This window comes from Tachypleus tridentatus, chromosome 7, assembly GCF_004210375.1.
Source record: "Tachypleus tridentatus isolate NWPU-2018 chromosome 7, ASM421037v1, whole genome shotgun sequence".
NCBI lineage: Eukaryota > Metazoa > Arthropoda > Merostomata > Xiphosura > Limulidae > Tachypleus > Tachypleus tridentatus.
The window spans coordinates 22,955,896-22,973,238 of NC_134831.1; the positions used below are offsets into that span (position 1 = coordinate 22,955,896).

General features: G+C 29.8%; 1 protein-coding gene across 4 annotated transcripts in view; it reads left to right on the forward strand.

Moving 5' to 3' along the window:
• The window catches only part of Orc4 (origin recognition complex subunit 4), a 72,135-nt gene that overhangs the window by 44,239 nt on the left and 10,553 nt on the right, over window positions 1–17,343 (forward strand). For all 4 annotated transcript variants that reach the window (XM_076510744.1, XM_076510748.1, XM_076510747.1 and 1 more), the window contains 4 exons: window positions 2,048–2,221; window positions 10,423–10,509; window positions 13,630–13,738; window positions 16,703–16,798. In XM_076510744.1, coding sequence (XP_076366859.1) covers window positions 2,048–2,221; window positions 10,423–10,509; window positions 13,630–13,738; window positions 16,703–16,798 — 466 coding nt within the window. The remainder of the gene's footprint in view (window positions 1–2,047; window positions 2,222–10,422; window positions 10,510–13,629; window positions 13,739–16,702; window positions 16,799–17,343) is intronic.

Genomic DNA, 17,343 nt, shown 5'->3' on the forward strand with positions numbered 1-17,343 from the left:
AAACACTGCTGCAAATGCTTACAAGAAGTAGACTTGACAAACACAATTTCAATTTCAGTATTGCATTTTATGTTAACACGAGCAGCACAATTGCTGTTATGTTTTTTGCCACTGTTAGTTCTGGCAAAATTGTAATCAAACTGGTATTTTGTTTGATTTTGAAATTCTAATTGAAATAGACTTACCATTACTAATGAATAAATTGCAAGCTGATATAAGTTTCCTGAAAAACATTCTGGTATGTTTCAACAAATAAATGGATATGTACCTGAATACAGTGTCAGTAATTTGCCATGCTGGTAGCTGTCGCCCTATAATACTATATTAAACTACTATGAAGCACTCGTGGTATAAAAATAACCTTTGCATTTTATTCTTTTAATAACATGAAAATAGTTTATGAATTAAATCAGTTATTTAACAGTTTTTGTGAATTAAGTGTATTTACTTCTATGCTTATAGCGTACTGTTTTAAATAATTTATTTTTTGAACCACTGAAAGGCTGTATTCACCACTTTTAGAAACTCGTGAAAATATATTAAAAGTTACTGAACAGCTTGTTAATATCATTGTGTAATTGTGAGAGAACTTTATTGTAATAATTTCTTACTAGCCATCTTTTGTTTTTTAATCTTTTTAGGGCACATCACAGCATTCAAAATGGTTGTAGGTGGATGGTAGTTATAGATGCCAATAATTAGATAGCCACTTCATTTTTGAAGTAATGTATGTAAAGTTAAAAGATGCTGAATAGTCATCAAATATTAAAAATATTTTCTTGATTAAGAAATAAAAAATATTTTCTCAGCTTAATCCTTTCTATATAATATCTTTTCATTACTGTCTCTGTATTTTCATTCATAAAAATTAATATCAGTATCTGAAAGACACTTTATTCAAACATGAAGGTTTATAACCATAGAACATTCTTTTCATCTGGTTAGCTTAATCCACAACTTTGCAGCTTATAATGAAATAAAAACTACTGTGTGGTATGGTTGTATATTGTTCTGTTATGCAGTACTTGAAAGCCATATTTGTTCACTTTTTTTCTAATAACAGTCACATGTGTAATGTTATGTGCTGCAACACTACATTAAAATATCATTTATCATGAAAAATATGAATACATTGTATTTGGTTTGCTTTATTTTATTTATAAAAGGTTACCTTTTTATTTTTGTATAAAACATATACATCTGTTTCATAAAGCTGATGTTATAAAAAAAAAGTCCATTCTAAAACTTCATAGTTTCACATTAGCAGCAAACATTTTTTAATGTAAAAAAACAGTTGCCATAAACAAGCAGGAGAACCCGTAAAATTTGTCTATTGTATTTACTTTTCCTGACACAGAGAGATTAATTATTTAAAGGTATGTGAAAAAAGAAACTTGTGACATAATACCTAAAAACTGAGGAATTTATAACTTACATGCATTTTTCTTTGGTAAGAAAGAGCTTTAGTGAAATAGATTGTTTAGGGGAAATTGTTCATTTTTCAAGCTACATATTTGATTTTTATTAGCTATGGAACTTTAGAAATTATGACACGAAAAGCTTACTTAATTGAACTTCAAACATTTGCTGTTTTCATTCTGTATCAGTGATAAGTTAGCAACAAATGTGTTCAAAGGTTTGTAAATTTGTTTGTCTGTGAAATATTTTTCATATTAAAACTAGAGGTCTGTAAGAGAACTATGAGTTTGTGCAAGCTAATTTTTCTTAAAACTACATTTTTTATGTATGTTTGTGAAATTCTAGCAGTTTATTTTCACTGATTAAGATCTTATACTGCACAACTAATATAGGTTGACAAGATCTGTACTGGTTTGTACAAGCATATTTTTGTGTCTTAGCCTTACTTTTATTAGTATTATGTTTCTTCAAAATGTAAATACTAAAGCATAAACATTACATTATTATTTAATTGATTTTAAAATAATCTTTTTAAATTTACAAATACAGCTTACATATGTCTTTCATCAGAATTTATAGAGTTTTTAGCATAAGGTTTAATGTTTTTTGCTCATCTCTCTTTTTCCAGGATGTAATTGAACTACTTGAGAAGCGAGTAAGATCAAGATTTTCTCATCGGCAGCTATATTTATTTAATCAGTATAATTTTACTGATTATATGAATATTGTCAAAAAACTGTTACAACTACCTGAAGACTTTTCTGACCTTCTGCAAAGGAATCAATGGAATGAACACATTGAGGTGAGCCACAGAGAATTAATAATGAAAAAGTGAGAGAACTGAAGTGTAAATGAACAAGTATTTTTTAGTGGTTTTTATCTACACTATGTTCCATAACACTTAGCATTATAAAAACTAAAACTCGTGTTCAAACAGTTTCTGTATATACTTGAATTTCTGTGCCACTTGTGTGGGTTAGGTAGAGATAAGTGTGCAACAGGATTTTATGCACATGTGAAGATGAATGGAGCCTTATTTTATTTAATGGAAGTTGTTACTTTTCATTAACTTATTTGATTTATTATGTAAGGAAATGCTGAATAATGTAAGATGTTTTTATATTTTTATTGATGAATTTTTGTCCTAATTGTTCAGTAAAATTATGGTATAAGGACATAGTTTTATGTAGAGACAGTGTTGAAACTGAGATTATATGACATTTCTATAGTGCCATAACCTGAGCAAGTTGTGTATCAACTGAATAATGTTAATTTTTGAATACGAAGAGGTTAGGAACCCATAGGATGATTAAGTTCAGCATTGTGAACAGCTTTACAATGACATGTATATAAATTTTAAAGCAATCACAACTGCAAAATTTCAACCAATAGGAGTGGGTCACTTGCAGTTAATGTATGATTAACAACAGTTAACAAAAATTACTTTAAAACATTGTACTGTAAAGATTTTGGTGATGTTAAATTAAAAAGTAATTTTTTCTTTTCTTGCTACATTTTAAGTTTTATGACTTTCCAAAACCTTTCCCACAACTGTTATAAAACTAATGGGCCTATAATTACTGGAACAATTTTTATCACTCCATCTGAAAAGAGGAGCTATATCAGCTAATTTCCAATCTTCTGGTACCTCCTCACTATTCAAGGATTTACAAAAAATGGTAACAAGTGGATGACATATCTAATCCTTAACCTTCTTCAAAACTCTTGAGGAAATGTTATGAAGTCCAGCAGCCTTTTTGTTCTTTAATCATCCCAACTTTTTCTTAATCATCTCAGAATTAATGCAGCTATCAGTCAAAACTGAAGAAAAAGCAAAATTTAATAACCCAGTCATCTTATAACCATCAGATACCAGGGCTCTACTCTCATTCTAAAATATTGTTTACTTTTAATGTTTTTAAAGAAATCCTTACTGTCAATTTTTACACTTTCAGCCAGTCTTTCCTCACACATCATGTTTAATGTCCTAATTTCCTACTTCACCGACTTTCTTTCTATTCTGTAATCATCTCCATCTCTTGTCATACCAGTTAATTTAAATTTCTTAAATCTCTGGTACTTTTCTTTAATTTTATCTCTTAAATTCTTTGTGAGCAAACCTGGGATTTTATTTGCAGCTGCGCTTTTCTTTCTGTAAGGAATGTAGAGGAAATGTAGAGCGTTTCGTTGGTTATAAGTTTAGATATATAAAAAAATAGGATTACATAAACAAGCTTTCTCAAATGATGATGTGGAGGGTGGAGCTAATTTAGTGGATTTGATAAATATTATAATATCTCAGCAAAGAGAAAAGGCAGGAAATTCTTATTATTTTACTATAATTTACTAATATTGGACATTCGAATTTATAATTTGTATGAAACAATAGACATTTTATTGTGGATATCATAAAATGTAATCTGACCAAACCCAGAAGATTATGTATCAGTGTTACATGGATAAATCAGTATTTAGCTATTTTCTTTTTATACTTTATTTCAAATTAAAGAAATTAACTAACGTATGATATTAAAATTTCAATTAAAGTCTATAGTTTGTTACCAGTTTTATTATATATTCTTAAATAGTGGTTCAATAAATAGTTGAATCTAAATCTACAAATGTGATGACATACTCTCTGACTTGTATTGGTAGGGTTAAGTCTCTCTTTCTGTAGATTTGGGTAATTTGATCAAATGTATATATCCAAATTGACCTTCGCAGTTTCCATGCTATAACTTCTAATATGTTTTATGTATATTTATGAAAGTTTGCAAATTTTTAGTAAACATTACAAGTCTTTTTCTAGACAAAACAAAAACAAAACGGAATTGTACTAACATTTCTTTGAGAACACATGAAATTGAAATGGTGACTGCTCTGAGTTACAAGAGATTTTCATGTTAAATTAACAATTATCTTCATCTGAATATTGTCGTATTTCATTTACGTAATCTCTAAAACTTTAAGAATAAACTGCAAACATTGTTTTAGTGAAACTTTGTATCTGTTATTTTCTGTACCCTAACTACGAAATAAATCTTAATTATGATTTATTTTTCTCTTGAGAAAAGCTTTAAGTTGTAAAAAGAAAATAATTTGTTTATCCCAAGTAACTTAAAGCTTGTAACAATATTCATCTGTTTACACCTAAATTTTATTGTTTTATTGCTCTTTGAATTGTGTCTAACTAATAATCCTGCCACACAAATTATAAATTGCTTGGCAAACACATAGATCACATTATACTATGTAATTATGTAATGTATAAGCTACTTGTGAGCATACTACATGAAAATTTTTAGTGTTATTATTTTAATCTTACTTAATCTAAGTTTATCTAACCTAATAACTTTCATTTTTACATTTTAGTTTTATAATAATAAATAAATAATACACATGAAGAAACAAGTAATATAATACTTATTTGGGTCTTTTTTTTCACATCAACTACCAATAAAACTTAACTCTTTTGTTGTTGTGCTAATGGTAGAACTACACTAAGTAATTTTTTTAGTTAATTAAATAATGCATATTAGAATGCAGAATAATAAGCAAAAAATAGACAGTGCCCTTTAATCCTTGTAATTTTTCTGGCTTTCTAACTGTGTGATAAGAACCATTAAGAATTCAACTGACCTTGTTCATATGTTTTCTGAGGGAATAAAGTTTAAACTGGAAATGAAATAGGCAAATCTTTGTACAAAAAAACGTTTGGTATAATATTTCATTTCATAGATGGCCTTGGCTTTCTTTTAGTTATAAATAATATAGTATTAAATGTCAGAAAGAGTTATTAGTAATTGTGAAAAAGAGGATGAGACAGGTGGGCATGGAAAGTGGGCTTGATTTTATAGTTTATGAGTTTGTAAACAAATAAGATTGAAGGCTATAAAATTATTTTCCTAACTAATAACTATTTTACAGTGAGTATTTTATAGCAAGAGGAGTAGTAAATAAATGAGAAAAGAGGGAAGACCTTGAGAGCAAATCTCACAACACTCATACTAGGGGATATTGAGGATTTTCTTAAATATTTACTGATAAAATAAAGAACTTATAACATATATAATAATTTGATTTACTAACTATGTTTTGACTTTAGGTTTATTCAGATACCATGATATTAAAGTAGTTTATTTAAAGTTTCAGCATGACTTTAAAATGTTGTGACATGCTCACTTTTACCTCACCAGGGCAAGAGGTTTAAATGCTGTTACGTTTTCTAAGAGATATTCTATATTAGGAATGCATACTGATATTCTATGTTGTGACAAATGTTTTCAACTTGCAGATTTTAAAATTTATAATTTGCATAGCTTGTTGATTAAGCTTATTGACAAGCACAGCTTTTGTTACACTTTGTGTTTTGTGCACTGCTCCAAAACATGTAATAAATACTTCAGTTGCTGTCACATATGTAAATGCTATAACCCATTTTGAATATGTGCTTGTAACATGTATTGCTTTTGAATAACATATACAAGATCATTAAGTCTATGAGAAGGGTTTAATTATTAATTCTAAAACAATATTTTTACTTCTTTGTGCACAATAGGTATACCTTGCACATCAGTTTCTGAGAATTTGCACTTGAGCGGTCTCCCACCTGAGATGTATTTTATTGTAAATTTCAAAGATTCACGATATAATAGTAACCTTCCACCAATAAGAGGGCAACACATCCTCCACATGCGGTACATCTCCATAACTATTTTCACCTAAAATTAGCTTCATTATTTTCTTTGGTTGTCTCATGAATGGACATGTTTCTTGAAGTTTAAAGTTTGTTCAGTGTAGCAAGGTTTGCTCTACCTTTATTCAAGTGTTATCTTTAATTCATTTTATTTTACCATTGATTGCCATTCATTTGTCACATACTAAAGACATCTGAAGAATTTCTTCAATCCCATATAATTCTCAAGTGATGATGACCACTACCTTCTCCAAAGGTTCTTGCAGTGTAGCTTACACTAACCGTACTTCTGTAGCTACTGGAAGTTCATTAACTGTGGAGGGTATTATTGCTATTGTTCATTGTATTGTGGGTTTATTAATGCTTTCATGGCCTCATCTTGCTGTCCTTATATCAGTAGTGCTTTCTTTTATTTCTCAACTGAAGCATGGAGACACAACTTTGGTTGGCTCTTTACACCTACTGTGTTTGTACTAGGCTACTTTTTCCCTGTAGATATAATTGTTCGTCCCTTAAATACTTTTGTGAATTTGATTTCTCAGATGTTTTCTTCACAGTCTTTCACCTGAGAATCATTTGGTTTTCCTCCTTACCTAGAGATGTATAAACAGACTGTTCAGCTTCATTTATAATTTCAAATGCCTTGTTTCATTTTGAATTCTGGATTCCTTTGCCACTACTGACCATTACCCTTTTTCATGTTTTTGATTATCAACCCTTGTAGCTCCTTTTTATCTTCTTGGAGGATTTACTTCCTATCTCCATTTATTCTAGTGTTCAAATTTTCCATCTCAGCAATTTTTTTATCCATTTCCTACATTATTTTTTCTTTCATTATCTTGTCTCTGAAGCTCTACACCATGGTTTTGATAGTTTTTCTAGAAATCTAATGTTGGTATTTTTCAATATGTTGCTCAGGGATTTGTCTTATGTTTTTCCCTGCTTGTTGGTTTTTAGAAACTTCTGGAATGTCACAATCTTTTTTTGCTGTTCAGTTTTCACAGTTCTTATTTCTGTGACCTCCCAAAATATTTGGGAATGTTTCTATTACCTAGGAGATTTTGATAAAAGGTGCCCAACATCATTTTTCTCTATCTCCTGTGGTTTCTTATATCTCCTAACTTTGTGAATTCCTATACTTTACCTTATGAACCATCAACTTTATTTCCATTTCTTATTCCTGTTCTTTTTGCCATTACTCTACCATTGAGTTACAGTTACTGTTACATTAATGACTATCTCTTTTTATACCTAATCAGTTCAAGCTTTCTGGGTCACATGTATTTCTGTTTGTATAACTCTGTATCCTATTTGCAGTGGACAGGTGGACCTTTCAAGTTATTACACGTTTTTTATCTTCATATTTTATTATCTCTCTCTCTTTCCTCTGTTTTTTTTTTTTCCCATTGCATTTCCTCTACCTCCTGATCATAAATGTCTTTTGCATCTCAAGGCCATGATATAAAATCATTTGATGAAGAGGTTTTGTATTCTCTTTCCAGCACTTTAATCTTGCCTTTTTGTTTTATTTTAAAATACTGAGAACTGGGTTCCCATAATTGTCCTTTCTTTTTTTTGTACTACCATCTGTGGTTCTTTAGTTCAAAGTGGAGTGGATATTTCCTGTCAGTTGGTCCTTTTCTGTAGGACTATGGATGACCAAGATTGATGTCTCAGATGCATTTCTTCATGTTCCATTTGACTCATACTTCTTATGTTTTCTTTGATCTATTTTTTAGTTTTTTCATTCTTCATTGCTTTAGAGTCCAATAAAGTCATGAGAGCATTTTCTTGCATGTCTGCAGTCTTGACTCAATTTTCTTTATTACATGGACATATGTTTGTCTTCCTCTCTTCTCAGAAGACTTTCTAGTCATGCCAGATGTGTCAGGTTTCTTCATCTTCATATCTATTTTTTGTTTCATTTGTATCACCCTTTTACTCTCTCTGTCAGTGGCAGTGGTATGTCTCTCACTGTCTTTCACTTTCCACCACCAAGTCTTGTTATCTACATGTTGGCTTTCTTTTTATTTTAATTTGACTAAGGATTGTCAATTTCTACCTCAGTTGATAATATTAGCAGTTTATTGTAAATAGCAGTTCAGGAGTTGATGGCAATAAAGTTTTATGCTCAAAACCTGTTTGGCATAACAGAATCTTAGCATTAAGTCTGGACAACACCTATGCCATAATACTTACACAGAACATCATGTAACATATACAGACATTTTCTGATATCTCTAGATAAGCATGGTAATAACAATGATACAGTGGAGAAATAAAACAAAAAGTAAAACTAAACCTTAGAACAATGTAATACCAAGACACCAATTTCACAATAATGCTTTAAAAAGTTATGAATAAACAAAAAACACTACAATTCTGTGTGCTACATATACAAAACATTTCAAATGGTAAAGTGCATTAATAGTTAAAAACAACTTAATAATTTAAGTGAAATCAGTGTAATCTAAGATTCATTACTAAATTAGATTTTACAAACTACAAAATAAAGAAAAAAGTTGACAACATGATACACTGGGAACTACAGGGACCAAAGAGAATGAAAACTTTGTTAGTACATGTATAACAGAAAACTATTACTCTTAGATGAACTTGTGAACAAAATCATGAGGAATCTTTTCATACAATTTACACACACATTTATAACAAATTTGGTTATTAAGAAAAGATATTGAAATTCTACAAGATATACAAATAGTAATATATACAATTTCATGAGAGGAAATAATTTTGGTATCATAGTGAAACTCCAACAACTTTCAGGGTAACATTAAAACAATTTTTCGTAATAATACTGATGTCATTACATTATAAATAAACAGATAGTGGTAGATAACTTTAATGCTTCCAATTATTGTTTGGTGGTAAATAGTATGACACTTAGCTACCACCCATGCTTTGTACTGTACACTCAGTATAAATTTGTTCTTAAATTAAAGGAATTACAGAATTGGTTTACATGGTGTCCATTAGACCCAAACATAACAGAAGAGTAACTACTAGGAAAGTTTGAGAAACCAATGTCTCTATCTAGTCTTTCTATAGTGAATGTATTAAATATTACACACAGCTGTGGCAAATATAATTATTAATACAAACCAATGAGGAGATTATATTTATAAAGATTTTCTCATTAACATATAGTAGTAAAATTATATGAGGTCTATGAAATTACAAAAGGTACCATTTTAAAATAGGAAATAATTGCAGTAAAAGTGCCTAAACAGCATTGAGGATACATTTCTCTGGTTATTTACCAAAATGTAGGTGAAAAAATAGACTTAAACATCAAATAATCAAATCAAATCAAATGAGAAACTGATGCTCAAGCTCTTTATGTTTGAGTAAGCCTTACATTCACCTTTATAGAGCCAGTTGTGAGCATGGTGGTTATCTCTTATAAGCCATGTGTTAGATAAAATTAATACTGATATTATTTTGTAAAACATTTTGCTTTTATTTGTAAACAGTCTTCATTGGATCCACCACAAGATGGATTCAGACTTATGAAAAAAACTGTACATTCAAGGACACTGAATAGATTGAGTGAATTATTGTACATTTAAGGTGGGTATCAAGTTGCCATCCTTTAAAATTATTTTAAGATCCTAATGAAGGGCAGTGAAAAACAGAGCCATCTTATAAAACAGAGCTTACGCTTTTCATAAACAGCCTAAACCCAGCCATTTCAGCGTATAAGACATTGGAATCCAGTATGCATAGGTAATGAAGTAAAGAATTCATTTCTTAAAATGAAGAGCTTAGTATTGTGTAGTGGTTAGTGTGAGAGACAGTGGACATGAGAATTCACAGTTAGCATGGTTTTGACCATCACCCCAAAGTTTGAACATGATTTTGCTGCAAAAGAATAATAAATGGACCATTCAGTGTTGTTTTGTTATTCATGCTAAGCTACATAAAGCCTACCCACCTATGTAAGTCTATCATTGCAAAATTAAGGCTGTGTAATGTAGGTGGGTAGGCTTTATGTAGCTTTGCATGAGCAACAAAACAACACTGAATGATCCATTGAATATGTTTCCTTGCATATTTAATGAGGCAGTAATGAGAAACACTTGCAATGACCCATTAGCAGTTATGTTTAAATCTGATTAAAATATTAATTTAAAAGAAATTATGTTTTCCAAAACTTTCATGCAGGTGCCTTAGAAATTATTTTCAAATTGTGTGTGGATTCATATAATGATATTCAATGTGTTGCATGTGTTAATTAAATATTTTGATTTTTTTTAGTGTTTTCAAAGTTGTATTTTTACTTTTAGAAATTACTAGAAGAAAGAGGTGTTAAATCTGTACTAAGAAGACAGTTTGAAACCAACAAAAGCATTAGCAACCTCAAGAAACTACTGGTGAGCATATTAGGACTTGTAATAAGTTGAAAACCACTTATGGTTTAATAAAGACATATAGAAACATCATAGCCATTCAAATTCAGAATTTCAATCATGAAATATTCATACATATTTCAAATTTGAATATTCTGTTTGTCTGAGTTAAGTTATTAATTTTAATATTCTATACATTCTGGCAGCATTCAGTGTAATTCTAGCTATATGTTTTTCAGAATGTGGAGGTGGTGTCTGGTATGAAATTTTACATCTTTACTCAATTGTACATATTTTGACTGTTTGTGAACATGAAGATGACCTAAGAAGGTTGAAACATTGTTCTCTCTTTTATTAATAAAAGTGTTAATACCTATACCAGCTGTTCTGAGATATATTTGAATCAATGTTCTATGCTTAAGATCTATTGTGCCCTCATTTTTTGCAAACAGTACTATGGTTCTGCCAGGACCTTGGTGCTTTGAAAATGCTAGACCACATTCACCATCTGGGGTTTGGCTATGCATGAGGACTGTCCACACTTTTCCAGTCTAGAGTTTGTACATTTCAGGAAAGATGGTCTACCATTATTCCTTTTGGCTTTTGTATTCAGGTGCAGCTGGCTGAATTGAGTCTATTCTTGGATGAAGTTGCTGTTTCTCCTGATCAGTTCATCCCATCATTGCTTATTACTCACCTTTAGTGTGTCTTCTCTTTCAGTCATTTGAAGAAGATGGATACTCCTGATTGGATGTACTATCTTCTATTTGCCAAACATTTTTCAAATTATTATTCTTTTCCTCTTTATACAGATGGTTGAAAATCATGTGACTCTGCAGGCGCTGTCATGGTTTATTGTGACTTGGTGATTGTTCACAATTTCTGTGTTCACTGCTGAATTGTATGCCATTTCTCTTTCCTTGAATCATGTAGAAGCAATGTCGTACACCAACTGTACAACTTACACTGATTCGTTTAACTCTCTACTAGTTTTGGAATCACTTTTCATAGTTTCTCACCCTGTTCTCATGAATATGTAAAAATGACTGACCCAATTTTTTTATCTACTGTTTCTGTCTGGTTTCTCTGGATACCTGGCCATGTCAATGTTCGTGGGAATGAGCTCTCTGACAGAATGGCTAAGTCTGTTGTTCTAGTGCTATCGTAGCAATGCCTATCTGTATATGGACTATTGGCCTGTATTAAAGGCTCAGCTTTCTGCCAGTTGGCAGTCAATTTGGGGTGAGAAACATTGTAACAAGTTTTTCCAGACCAAACCATCTATTGTTCCTTGGCTGTCTTGTATCCATAAGGATCACAAGGTGAAAGTTGTCCTGGCTAGACTACTCATTGATCACATTTTTTTAGCCCATTATTTTCATTTCTTCTGGGATTGATCTACCAATGTGTGGCCTTTGTGATATTCAAGTCACAATAGCTCATGTTTTACTATTGTGTCATCATTAAGACTGTGAGAGGCTGAGTCACGTTAGACATGTCTCTTTTATGGGTTTAACCCTGACTTTGTACAGTGTCATTGGGAATGGTGGTGGTGTCCAAATTACTTGTGTTTTTAGTTTTTTACAAGACATTGGCCTTTTTAATTCTGTTTTACTCTCTTCTGAATTTTGAAATTTTTCATCTTAACTCAATTTATTTTGGCATTTTATAATAATTTTACTTTTACCTTTGTTATCAATTGTTTGGTACAGATAGCCTAGTTGCTTTGTGCCAATAAACACCAACCAATGAACCAACTTGTGGCAATTTTATCTGAATTATGCAAAAAGCTACCATTGTATTATAGTTTACTAAGTAAATTTTAGTTTTTTGGCTATTTGAGACTTATCCTTTTTTAAAATAATTGTTTTTTTTGTTTCCAAATAATTTATAATGTACACATAATCAGGTCATTATAGGTCACTAAGGAGGATGATTTGTTTTCAAATGTTTAATTTCATGAATAAGAAACCATTGATAAAACTTACAAGCTTAACTCAAAATTAATTTTTTACCTGCAAGTTTTATGCTTAAGAGATTAGGAATGAGGTTATAGTTTTAAATTAGGGTTTAGTAAGTTGTTATAATATTTTGTGTGATTTATCATACATCACAAAATTCATGAATTTCATGTCTATATCATATGTGTTTTGACTTACAGAAAAGAGACACCTGTAGGGAATCTTAGTCTAATTACCTTTACATTTTAATGATTTAACAAGTCTTATAATTTCTTTCTATCTAGGTTGGTTCTTTTACTTCAGACTTATCCTACTAAGTACTTATACATTTTTGTTTTTGAGTTTTTATAATCTCATTTTAAACAACACTTTTCAAAATTTTACTTTATATTACACTAGCTGAAATATCCACCCTCTGGGCAGGTATAACTGTTAGTTTATATAGAAGGCTGTTAGGCCTCTGTGGACTTTTCTGGAATTGTCTGACAGCTGTACAACAATGTACTCGTACATGACATTCAATAATGTTCACCATCCATGAGTAAAAGAATTTTATTAAAATTTTAATTTAAAAATGAGCTACCATCACAGTATTATACATTACATAGTGTAAGTGTATTTTATTGAAGTATTTCTTTGGAGATGCTGTTATTATTGAAAGTGCTTTGCTTTTCTGTTGCAACACTCATGAGATTTTCACCAAATACAAATAATTTTTTTAAGTTTGGAGTTTTTAATGTTTTTTATTTGAAACTTACTACTTTTTTGTAATTTTTATTGGTTAAATATGAAACGCATTATTTTTTGGAAATTTCATTTGTTTTACTTATTGCTCAGCTATAAACATACTGCGTAAGTTATAAAAATATTATCCATATATGATTGGTGATTATTTGTGTAGTAGTTTCCAAGATTCGAGTTTTGGATGTAACTCCACAAGCTCCATTACAATAAGATTCTCTTCCATAATGAACTGTTTGAAAACTCTGAAACTTTTCCCACTATCATTTGGATCATCACAGATCTTTGTCTTTACAAACAATGAGCATTAATCAAAAGTGTTAGATTTTGAAATATTTATTTGAAGATAAATATTAATTTAATATATATTCAGTTACATGTTAATTGTATTACCTTCTTTTTATTAGGGTTTTGTATAATTTTACATGTTTTTAACCTTCAGGTTTTGCCAGTCAGTCAAATAAACAACAAGCAACCTTTTCTAAAAAGCAGTAATTTCATTGATGCTCAGGCATTGCAAACTGTAGATACAAAAGCTTCCATGTTAAAAGGTAAAGTATAGTTATTTTTATTTAAACATTTTTATTTCTTTTATACAATAAGCTGTTAACAAACTTTGTTAACAACTGTATTAGATGCTTTATTATAGACGTGCAATATATAGTCATTAAATGCCTAGTCTATCTTTCTAGTGAAACAAAATATTATATTTGAATATAAATAAGAGAAAATGTTGCAGCACTCTCAATTAGATTTAGATATAAATATTATTGAAGAACTTGAGTTTCTAAGAAAGCTGGTCTTTCAAAATAGGAATAAAATAAAATTGAAAATAAGTGAATGAAGTGTTGGATAATCATCTCAATTAATTAATTAATGTCATAAAAATAGTGAACAAATCAATATCAGTGTTTCCAGTAATTGCTGTTTTTATTATTTCAAGTATCCATGTAATCAAAGTATTACTATTATGATTAATAAAAATAAGTTTTGAATCAGGATTTTGCTCATTAAAAATAATAAAGTTTTAGCTTATTTAACACTTGAATATGTACTGTATTTTCCCAAATGAGATGCATTTTTTTTTTTTTTTACTGTGGTCTAATAAATCTATAAGTGTGTAGTGCTTGAAGGTTTTTTGAAACTAAATAAGTTGAGAATTTTTGTAGATCAGTAAGTCAATTTATTGTGACAGTTAAGTTTATTAACTCTATGACAGTAAGTTTGGTATCAAACTGTAGATTATAGTTCAAATTTTAGTATTATAATTTTTTTTATCTCTTAATTTAAAAGTAAATATAAAACAAACACTTAGATGTAGAATTTTGTGTCATGTTTTATGTTGAATACAGCATTGATTTAAATAGAATGTTTGTGATATCAAAATAAAAAAATCTTTAGTTTTGTATGAATTAGGAACTCAAATTACTAATAAGCTAGAATATAAAATAAGAACCTCCTATATTTTGTATTTACTGAGATATTATTCATGTACTGAATCAAACACACTGGCTTTGTTCATCTCATTCCATTTTTGAAAATACCCACTTATATACACATAATCTGTCTATAGCAAGTGAATAACCAATCAAAAGCTCAGAATGTCTCCCGAGCAGTTTTTTCAGCCATTTCAAGGAGCTAGGAGGCCATCTCATTTTTTCAATAGAAATTTTCATGCTGGTAAGATGAGTCTTTAGTTTGCTCAAAATTTCATTTCTTTCAATTAAAATACAGCTTGCTTACTAAGATTGATAATTTGTATTGGAATTCTAAGGTATCAATATAGTTATTAATACCTTTTGGTCATTTGAAATTGTGTGTGTATGTGTATATATTATTGTTATATATATAAAATCTTAAAAAAAATTTTGTTCTACATCCTTCATGTGTTAAATCTTTTGAAGCTTAGCAACCTGTGCAAAGCAGCAAGTGAGCACAAAGTTCATAACTAAAGAGATAATTCTTTGCTTTACGTCCTTATCTATCGCTCTATGTTTTAAGAAAAATTGTTTGTTTGTTTTTTGAATTTTGCACAAAGCTATTCGAGGGCTATCTGTGCTAGCCATCCCTAATTTAGCAGTGTAAGACTAGAGGGAAGGCAGCTAGTCATCACCACCCACCGCCAACTCTTAGGCTACTCTTTTTACCAACGAATAGTGGGATTGACCATCACATTATAACACACCCACGGCTGAAAGGGCGAGCATGTTTGGCGCGACGGGAATGCATACCCGCGACCCTCAGATTACGAGTTGCAAGCCTTAACACGCTTGGCTATGCCGGGCCCTAAGAAAAATTAGTTTAAGAAGTTATTTACAAATAGTAATAAGGTATATACATGTGTATAATAACTGGTATGCTATTGTAATTTACAAAATACTAGTCCACTAACACACTGCTAAGACAGTTCACTTTGTAAAGGTAATTTTTATATTAATGGATACAATAACATTGAGTGCACATGTGGCATGTAATTGTAACTTCTGTATTGTTAGCCAGGCATAGCTGTAAGGTCAGTATATTGAAGTTAATAAATATATATAAATGTATAATGCTATGAGATTTAGCCTAAACATTTGTAGTTATTTTAGAATGAAAAAGGAATAATTATTTCCTAATATTTTATGGTGGTTATGAGATTGTTCAAATCTACCAAACATGTACAGAGATTTCTTAGTGAAAATAGCAGATAAAAGAAACATTTGATAACTGTCTCAATATTTAGGTGCTGTAAAAATTTTGTATGTGAAATTTGAAATTTTTCTGATGCATAGAAGTATTTGTAATCTTAAAATGAAAATTACTTTATAAATTGGATAAACAACATGCAATAAGGAAAAAAGGCATGAGAGAAACAGTGTTTAACAGATCTTAAGTTTTAATAAAAAAAAACACCTGAATTTTTCCATATGAAAGCTTTGTAATGCTTACTGATAATATACCAAATTTTGTGAACATATGCTTACTAATTTAAAAGTTATAGCATGAATAATAACAAGTGTAAAATGGTTATTAGGTTGGTCATTAAAGTGCAGTTGGCTAGTGTATATAGGAAAAAGTATAGCCTGAGTGTGAGATTGGTTACTGTTTTTTAAAAAAAGTGTAGTTCTTTTATAAAGATCATGTATGGGAAAGTAACTTTTGTAAGTATATTTGGTTGATAAGTTTTTGTAAGATGATCAAATTAATTTAGATTTTCAAACCACTGTTATGTTTAAGGTAATACATCTTTTGCACCATCTAATTATTGCTATATGTGTTTTTCATTTAGTTCTTCAGATTCATTTTATAATTTTATCTCTAAATATGTGTTCTTGTTTAATTATGGTTAATTTACTAGATAAAAGCATTTGTTTTTACACAACTATACTTTTTATATGTAAGGATTTATGAGATTTATATTATTTATTTACTAGAGTTTCACCACATATTTGTCTTTGTAGTAGAAGTTGAGACATGGTCTCAAAATTGCATATAATAGGATGTTTTTGTAAATTAATAATTACCTTTTGTAGGTTTGTCTATACTTGAGATGATACTTGTGGTATCCATGGTGCATTTGACTGTTCTTTATGAAGGAGAACCTATTAACTTTGAGATGGTTTACAATGGTAAGTCAGTTACTACTTATTTTATTATGCATTTGTTTCATGTTAATGAGCAATTTTTTCAGTAAACTGAAGTAATGGAATAGAAAGCAAAATGACATGAGACATTAGAATAAATTTGTTTACCTTAAATGAATAGCAACATTTATGGTATCAAAATGCACATCCAGCATTAAATAATGTATTTCATTTAATAAAGGTATAAGATTAAACATGTGTGTCCACAGGGACAAGATTTTTAAAATTGGTATGCTGAATTACTGCTGGATTTACACGAATTTCACAATTTGTAAATAAGCACTCTAAAACCTTGAATTTAGCTCCAGGAATTAAGACCTTGAAAAGCTTAGAATTTATGTATTGTTTATTTCTTAATAACTTTTTAGATTTATAATTTATTTTTATTGTGATGATTTATGTTTTATTTTTCAACTAATATCAATCATAAAACATTAATAAAAACTAAGTTTTATTACCAGACTTTTAATTTAGCTTTGTTGTGTATATTGAGCCTAGCTGGGTAGTCTCTATATTTTGTTGTTATTGTT